Source organism: Bombus vancouverensis, chromosome 5 (assembly GCF_051014615.1).
Source record: "Bombus vancouverensis nearcticus chromosome 5, iyBomVanc1_principal, whole genome shotgun sequence".
NCBI classification, from domain to species: domain Eukaryota; kingdom Metazoa; phylum Arthropoda; class Insecta; order Hymenoptera; family Apidae; genus Bombus; species Bombus vancouverensis.
This window is the reverse complement of record NC_134915.1, coordinates 6,319,553-6,328,497: the sequence shown is the minus strand read 5'-3', so window position 1 is coordinate 6,328,497 and position 8,945 is coordinate 6,319,553. Positions and strand designations below refer to the sequence as shown.

At 41.3% G+C, this 8,945-nt stretch overlaps 1 protein-coding gene and 1 pseudogene across 1 annotated transcript; both read right to left on the bottom strand.

Moving 5' to 3' along the window:
* Positions 1-438: 438 nt before the first annotated feature.
* LOC143302707 (uncharacterized) lies at positions 439-1,452 on the bottom strand (annotated as a pseudogene).
* A 2,641-nt stretch (positions 1,453-4,093) lies between these two features.
* LOC143302706 (uncharacterized) lies at positions 4,094-7,870 on the bottom strand. The gene is made up of 6 exons (XM_076618683.1): positions 7,612-7,870; positions 6,650-6,829; positions 6,265-6,520; positions 6,104-6,172; positions 4,267-4,356; positions 4,094-4,189 (listed from the first exon to the last, which is right to left on the bottom strand). Exons 1-6 carry the CDS (start codon positions 7,749-7,751, stop codon positions 4,094-4,096), a joined length of 831 nt encoding a protein of 276 aa, XP_076474798.1. The 5' UTR covers positions 7,752-7,870.
* Positions 7,871-8,945: the final 1,075 nt, after the last annotated feature.

Sequence of the window (8,945 nt, the reverse complement as noted above, 5' to 3'; positions counted from 1 at the left end):
CAGTCGCCGACTCTGTCCAGGAATTCCTCGAATGCTTCCCGTCCGTTGTTGGGTGACACGTACACACCCACCATCACCATCCCTGCCCATTCGATCGCGACGTATCCGTTGCCGCGTTCCAGCAGGGTTCTGTGAGCGAACGCCCCGGGCGTTGATGTCCAGGTAACGGCAACCATTCCGTCTGTATTTCCGGCCCATTTCGGGGCATCCGGGACTTTGTATGGTTCCGCCACCACCGCTAGGGCGACCGTGCTCTCCCGAATGGTTTGGTAGAGCAGGTCTTGCGCTGGCCTTGATCTTCCTAGGTTCGTCTGGAGGATGCGCATTTTCGGCCCCCTAGCGTCGTCGCTTCTCTGGCTTCCTCCGTGCCAGCTTCTTTGTCTGCGGGCTTAGGGTCGCCTTGCGGTGGGGAGCCTTCCCCATTGCCGCCTTTGCCACCTAACCCCTTTTGTTCCTTTCTTCGGGGAGGGGGGAGGGTGCGCACGCCGGTCCACCCATCCTGTGCCCGGATGGTGCTCCAAGCGCCTCGCAGGGTAGGCATTTCGGGCTCGCGGCAGTGCATGCTTTCGCTTTGTGCCCTGGTTTGCCGCATCCGAAGCATAGGTGCCCCCTATCTTCCGTGGCGGTGCAGGACTTCCTTACGTGCCCGATCTCCAGGCACCTGTAGCACTGTAGAGGTCTTCGCACGATGGCATCGACCCTCGCCGTTGATCACCCTATTGCCAGTTTCCGCAATGCACCAGCCGGGCCTCGTATCCACACAGATCCAAGACCGTTTCGGGCGGGGCGGATTTCTCCCAGTCGGACGTCCTCCGGCTTGCAGCCGCTCTCCTTCGCCAGGGTGTTCCGGATTTCCTCCTTGGTGGCTGATACGTCTATCATTGACACCCTTGCTTCGGCCGCTCGGAAGGGTGTCACCACGCGGACCTTGTTCGGGTTCAGAGCCCGCGTCAGGCATGCTGCGAGCGCTGCGGCCTTCTTCCTCTCCTGATCCTCGGGGACCTCCAGAATGACGCCTCCAGTGATGGTCTTTCGCATCCTCATCGTGCTGATGCCGACCTCAGCCAGGGAGACGCTGTTCTTGGCCGCAGCCGGGACCTCCGCGTAGGATTGTTCCGATTTGTCTGCCAGGGTGATCGTTACCGCTGACGATCGTGGTGTATGTGGGAGGGGCAGCTTGCCTCCTCCTCTTCGCGCGTTCTCCGACCCGCTCTCTGGGGATTTCCTCGGACTCTTCGCCTCTGTCCCGGGGGTTGGTTTGGCCGATTGTTTCTTCTCTGCCCCCTTCTTCTTTCTGTTATTCTTCTTCTTCTGTTTCTTTTTCTTTCCGACGGTCTGCCATTCCGTGGCAGCCGCTTGTCCTCCCTTGGTCGATGGAGCGTTTGGGGCTCCGGTCTCACCCCTTCTTGTGCTCTCGTCCAGGCCGACCTCCTTTTCTTCCCTCCTTTTCATGTTCTGGAGGCGTTCCTCCAGCAGGTGCAGCGAGGGTCTTATCTCCCCTAACTCATGTTCGATTGCGGCGAGACGCGCCGTGTCGCTGCTCTTCTCTGCGGGGGGGACGCGTGGCCAGCTCTTTTTTGAGCGCCTCGTTCTCTGCCTCTAGTGTCGTTATGCGTCCTTGCGCTATAGCGAGGGCGACGATGGCGGGGTCTATTCTCCTCACCAGCTCTGTTGTGCCCGCGGTGATAGTCCTCGCCACTTCCTTCAACGTTTCCTCCTGCGTACTCTTGAGGTTGCGAGATGTCTCGACAACCTTGGTCATCTCTGCGGCCCGACGGATCAATTCCGCTCTTATGTCTGCCCTAGTAGCAGTTCTCATCTCTTGGGCTAGGTCCTCTTCCTCCGTCGTTTCTTCGGTCTGCGTGTTCTCCGTGTCCAGTGTGGGATGGGAGGGCCTCTCTTTTGTCAGGGCCGCCCTCGTCATGCTCCTGATGATGACGTGTGACGGCTCGGCGACCAGCTCCGCTTCGCCGCCTTCTCCGACGGTTTCCCCTACCTCCTTATTTTTCGCCACCGTTGCGTCTTTTTTCGCCATTGGGCGCAAATATGGCCGTTTCCTTCGCACTTGCTGCTCCACTAGTCGCTGCCGCTTTCAAATGGCCCACGCGGCGCGCTTTGACGTACGTGCCAATATGGCTGCGTCTGTGTGGTTCCTCGGGTAGCCCGTGTGGCGGCGCTGTTGTCACGCCTCCCAATATGGCTATCCCTCCGTCATAACCTCGCACTCGGTTTACCTCCGCCTTTAGCGCCTTTCTACACCAGATTTCGTGGGTTCCTACACCCGCTTTGCATTCACGGGCGCTAGTCCTTCACTTTGGTTACTTTCCTTGCCTGAATTCTTCAGTTTTCCGGAGATTTCTGGTAAGCTAACGGCTCCGTCCTCGCTGTGTTTGCTCCACTACACAGTCACCACCACCGGCCGCCAGGAATCGACCTAATTAACGGCAAAATCTTGAAAAACCTTCCGCCAAAAGCGATAAGACAAATCACAATAATAGTTAACGCAATACTAAGAATACTATACTTTCCAAAAACTTGGAAACTGACACAAATCATAATGATACCCAAACCAGGCAAGGACCCACACGAAACCAAATCCTACAGACCAATCTCATTACTTCCTGCGTTCTCTAAGATACTAGAGAAAGTAATTTACGACTGCATAAAACCTATAATAGAGAAGAATCAACTAATACCGGATCACCAATTCGGATTCAGAAACAAACACTCCACAATAGAACAAATGCACAGACTCGTCAATAGGCGCTGGAAACAAAACAATATTGCACGGCACTCTTTATGGACATCGAAAAAGCATTCGATAAAATAAACCAAACTAGTCTACTTCAATCAATGAGGAAACAGTTCCCGGAGCAGATATACCAATTAATCAAATCATACTTAAGCAGCAGAACCTTCATAGTAAAAATCAAAGACACATACCGTGAAGCTAAAGAAATCAAGGCAGGAGTTCCGTAAGGAAGCGTCCTAGGACCAATTTTATACGCATTATATACGGCCAACATACCAACAACTAACAATAGTAAAATACTGACATTTGCGGATGACACAGCTGTACTAGTCAGGCACACTAACCGTGCAACAGCAGTTACATTACTACAAGAACATATCACAAAAATAGAAAAGTGGCCTCAAGCAAAACAAATTAAAGCAAACCCTGATAAATGCAAACACATTACATTCACACTGCGAAAACAGAAACCACCAAACATTGTACTAAACGGCACACACATAATACAAACAAGGCAAGTCAAATACCTAGGACTCCACTTAGATACACGACTCACATGGAAACAGCATATTAAAGCAACAATAGACAAAATACAGATGGCAAGGAGACAAATGTACTGGCTAACAAGTCGAAAATCCAAACTAAGCATAGAAAACAAACTAAAAATATATAAAATGGTCATAAAACCAATCTGGACATACAGTATAGCACTATGGGGAACAGCAGCAATGAGCCATATAACCGAAATAGGGACCTGGGAATACCAACGGTCAAGGAGGAGATTAACAGAAGTGCAAGAAGGTACAGAGAAAGAATAGCAACGCACCCGAACCGGCTAGCTGTGGAAACGATCAACACCTTAAACATGGATAGAAGACTGAAAAGGAAACACCCAACGGATCTCACAAAGGACATAACCTAACATACAAACACTCATCACACTAAAGAAATAAATCAATCAGATTCGAAGATGGTATCCCACTGGGGGTAGCTATCCACATGCTATATTACTATATCACTAAGCTATAATATTTTATCAAAAGTCCTACTGGACAAATTGTAAAATGTAAATAAATAAAAAAAAAATATAAGACGATCTGTCTGCCACGCTGTAGTACCACCAGCGACGGTTAGGAATACGGCCTATGGTAAGCTTAGTGGCGTAACAAATATAAAATTTCCAATTCTACATATGTTGTATAATTTCTTTATTTTCTTATTTATTCATAAATTGCAATAGTGTATTGTAAAATACAATAAACAATAATGACTAATCACCATATTAAATATATGTATTAGCATATTATCATATTACCATATTACATACGTATACACAAAGCATTATATGTTTAAGGTATGAATTAAAGATCGCATTGCAGTAGGCGTGGAACTTACTTGAACTAATATAGCCAAGTAAGTAGTTATAGTACCAAAAAACTGAAAACAAATATTCAATTTTTGTAAATAATCGGTAATTACGCCTCTTTATTTATTACACTACGCTCTTAACTTACTTTCGTTGTAAACTCGTTATTAAGACGAACACAACGGCCAGCAGATAAATGTAATGGATGGAGAATGAGTTGCAATGAAAATTGTTGCACCTGAAAGAGTCGACGTTATTGGGAATCTGCTGAAGCAGTGTTTGCTATGTATTCAGATGCTATTAAATACGATTTCATATTGTTGTTGTGTATGTTAGCAAAGTAGATAGCGAAAAAAACAGATGTTAATACTTTTGTAAAAAACTGGTTTAGAATAATGTAACATTTCTACTGAATTAACTGTACACGTGAGTACTGAAGAATGTCTATATACTTGTCGGAGATGAAAGAACACCGGAGCCTTTGGAATTTTGGATAATCCCGCAACATTGTAATCTAGAGTCTACTATAGCTGTAATTGAACAATTGTAGTTATTCAATCTGATTGTAATTGTTCGCGAGTTGTGATAATGAGCTTGGGCTCGAGGCGACAGCCAGTCGCCGAACGTAGCCGCGGTCACGGGATGAACGCTTTGTCTAACAAAGGTATGGAGTAATTCTATAGCTCTCCTTAAAAGAAATATTCGTGGTGACACGCGACAGTAAACATTCCAACGGTTTCTGTCCTATGGCTCGCCACACGCAGACCCTATTCTTCGGGTAAGATGATTACCAAATGTCGGCATCTCCACAGTGCATGTTCAGCTAGCCTGAGGACCCGTTACAAATCTTAAGATTTAGTTAACTAAAGCCCTTCAAATAGACAAAGAGTCTTTGTCCCAACTACGGGAAGATAGGGGAAATCTATTTTTTTTACACGAACGACGCTTCCCGCTAACAACATTCCCTCAAGGGCGGCTAGCATCCTTCTCTAACCACTAACATGAAAATTGACCAATTAACAGCAACGTCAATTGCCCTCACTTTCCGAACAAAGGCTTTTCTCGATGAATCCGAGAATCTCGTGTCCTTAGACACACCCCATATAGTTTTCCTCTGCAGCATTATCGTGACGGAAAGTCATTCTCTCTCGTGAGGTCTCATTAGCGAGTTACATAGCTTCTTTACGCTCGGTGGATATTCTCGATGGATAAAGAGTTAATTCAGTAATACTTGTATCGTAGACAAGGAAGTTGGGTACAACTTGGACTTTGGAAGAAAGTACATTTGTTATCCCGCCGATTCGTTATCGAACCTAAGACCATTGTCATGAGTGTCTAATCACCGCGGTTACTTGTTAATTCTGCAATATCCACACTTGTACTAATAATCATATTTGTACTAGTAAATATCTTTTCTATCGCATAACAATAATGCCTAATCCAAATGAACCATAATGTGAACCCGACATATATATAAACATTTTCATTACTTGTAAACACAATTCTGCCGCAGCAGTAACGTCGCGCTGCTGCCGTGATGATATATGTGATCTGTAAACTGCGGATATTTTTATAAACACAACTACGAGATTATCTATGCAGATATTTATAATAAACACTGTACTTTGGATATTTTATGTATTTTACATATTTTTGCATACTATATCAATTTTATGGATCTTCGTATATTTAATTTAGATAAATACATAAAAATCCACAGTTTAATGATCACTCGCCAGAAATCTTGCAGCCTTGTGTTAGGCCAGATGTTACTACGTAAGTATACGCATGTAAAATAAGAATGTGTGATTTATGTGTAATAATTGTTGGTATTGCTTTAATTCAGAGTCAATTCAAAATTCAAAGGAAGAGATGCAAGAGAATTGTTGATATGCGATCTTGAATATTTTTGGTAGAAGTAAATCTGTCGTTTAATTGTTTAATTACATTAACTTTATTACTATATAAATATGAACTTTCTTTACCTCATCTTTGATGCAATTGTATGAACAAAATGTTGCCAATTCTTGAAGCGTTTCTGCCGTTACTGCTGCCTACAAAATTTCATATGCTGCATACATGTTTATTATTATGTTCATGCTGAATGTTAGTTCCTTTCTCATTCCATAAAGATATATGTTTTTACCTCACGATGGAAACAAGTGCAGTGATGATTTGTGGTAATAACTTTAGCAGAACTTATAAGAGCCCACCACATCGCTGATACAGTTATTTTAGAATGAAAAATTTCTGTCACATTCTGCGATGATATTATTTCGAAATATACATTATAAAGTGTACTTATTATTATCGTAAATTGCATCGCTAGTTCCAGCAGAAGTTGATAACCATATATGTGGTTAAGTTCGCGTGAAATTTTTACAATTTCAAAATGCACTTGCCTTGAACAGATTAAAAGAAAAATGTTCTAAGAAAAATTCTATTATTTATATAAGCTTAGGAACTCACTGTTAATGATGTAATAAGAGAAATTACACTGTATAATATTATTGTAAAGATATCAAATATACCTTGTGATTTGGAGAAAGTGCTGAAGATAATGTTTCTGATTATAATAATCTCTTACAAATACAAGCTTACGTGCCCTTTGTGGTTGCATCTTATACCTTATGTTAATATCATCTTCATTTGGTAGCTGACGTACATCACTCATTGCTATGTTCATCTTGTGCAATTTGTCCCTTAAAATTCTGATGAGAAATTAGTTAATGTTCTCCGTATGAAACTGATCACAACTCACATACACACATACTCACAAAAGCAAATTTTTAATATTATATACAAATGCTTAAAGAGTAAGTTGTTTATAAAACAAAAAAATAATTTGCTCATGAAAGTGAGATAAACATAAATTTGTTTGGTAATTTATACATGGAACACACATCTCAATGGTTTTGAATTATGTTGTCAAGGTCAACATCCTGAATAATTTTATCGATATGCATTCTTATACATATACATATAATGGCAACGCCACTTGGTCTTAGTTTTAGAAATATACGGAAAAAAATTTTTAATGTTTGAAACAAGTTTGGCTTGGTTTTGAAGTAGAATTAAGTTAAAATACAATATATAAAATATAATACGGTTTGTAATTACTTAACTGACTTCAATAACCGATGAACATTGTTTGAGTAGTACAAATAAAATAGCGTTTATTGCTACAATAAAGGATTGCATGTGTTAGAAATAGATAGTAAGCCACTCTTATTTATTGTTAGTTTTCAGATTAGAACCGAAATGAAATATAAAGAATTAAAGGCAAGGAACTGTTGGATGTTGAATTTGACAGCATATCTCGATGGAATTTTATCATTGAAATCAGCGAAATATCCCCTATTCTATAATATAATTATTAATTACTTTACGATAGATTTTTAGAAAGTTAGGTCTAGAATGGGGAAATATGGATTTCGCCTTTCTGCTCAAATAATTTTTAGTTGGCAAACATTTTTGCTTTTACATAATTTACCTTATAAATATGTTGAACGTAAGACTCATCAAACAAATAATAGTAACTGGTAAAGACAGTAGGAGACTTAAATACAATCCTTTCATAATGTCAGCTCCATTCCTCCACCAAAGCCAAGCTAATGCGAAGAGACTTATCATCAGTATACCCCATACACTTGTTACTCGTATAATATAGACCACAATTTTCGTATAATTTTTCTCAACGCCGAATAACTCTAAAATATTGTCTATTTGTTCACATCTTGCAGTAATGTTCTTCGAACACTTAAAAGTAAAAAATATTTATTATGAAAAATGCAAGAACGTTATAAACAGAAAAATCTGTTAAATATGTCTTAATAAGTATGTCTACATAAATTGGTTCGGTCGTATTTATAGCCAGAATTTAAGGATGTTTAATATAGTCAAAAAGACAGAATTGTAGACTTATGGTGCAATTCTAGCCCGCATATTACGAATATATGCGAAAAGTATACAATAGTAATAATATAAATCCGAATGTATATTTTCTCATCTCATTTCTTTTAACAACATTACGCTAAAGTAACTATAGCATTTAGTTCAAAAAAGCTTTATCGGTGAATCTTAGCGATCAATGATAACTAATCAAGCACCTAAATTAAATGCTACAGCAGCTCTAATTTTACAAACTATTCATGAGAAAAAGATCGAATCAAAGTTATGTATTAACGAACAAGAACACAATTAAAGTTAAAGAACATAAATAATTTCAGAAAGAATATACTATATGTAAGTAAAAGTAAAAGTGATTAGCAACACATATATCTTTTATTCGCCCAAATTAAATGTACATGTGTATATATGTGTCTACAGGATATTCAGCTACAGGTATTAGAAAATTTAAGGAGTGATTCTTGAAGGCGAAATAAGACGAAAATCAATAAAAGAATTGCGTTTTAGACATTGTGTTTTTTAGCTACCATCAATTAAAAATTAGCCGAAATATGTCTGTGCACAAGCAAACCTCCTTTCACGAACGAAAGTAGATCAGCCTAAGCAGCGGTGCGCGGTGCGTGCTGTACGCAGGCTGGGCCTGAGCCTCGTCGGGGGCTATACAGTTTTACGGCTGGCGGCGTAGGGGGCTCCTCCGCCTGGCCTGTGTTTTAATATAAACGGGGTGGATGTCGAGGTTAGGCTTCAGATGAAATATCTGGGTCTCACCATTGACAGTCAAAGGTTCGGTCCGCACTTCAGGCTCTTTGTTAGTGACGGTGGTAGCCAATGCCTTAAGTGGCTTGCCGTCGAATATCGGTGGAGCCGGGGTCGAAGTGCTCTGACTATATGAAGGAGTCGTCCGTTCCCGGATCCTGT

What these genes read in the sequence shown, in the direction of transcription:
- LOC143302706 (XM_076618683.1), bottom strand. Translation starts at nt 7,751, where the DNA reads ATGATAAGTCTCTTCGCATTAGCTTGGCTTTGGTGGAGGAATGGAGCT. An exon ending in CACTTTCTCCAAATCACAAG is followed by an intron (nt 6,521 to 6,649) that starts GTATATTTGATA and finishes AATCTGTTCAAG; the next exon opens with GCAAGTGCATTTTGAAATTG. An exon ending in ATAACGAGTTTACAACGAAA is followed by an intron (nt 4,190 to 4,266) that starts GTAAGTTAAGAG and finishes ATTTGTTTTCAG; the next exon opens with TTTTTTGGTACTATAACTAC.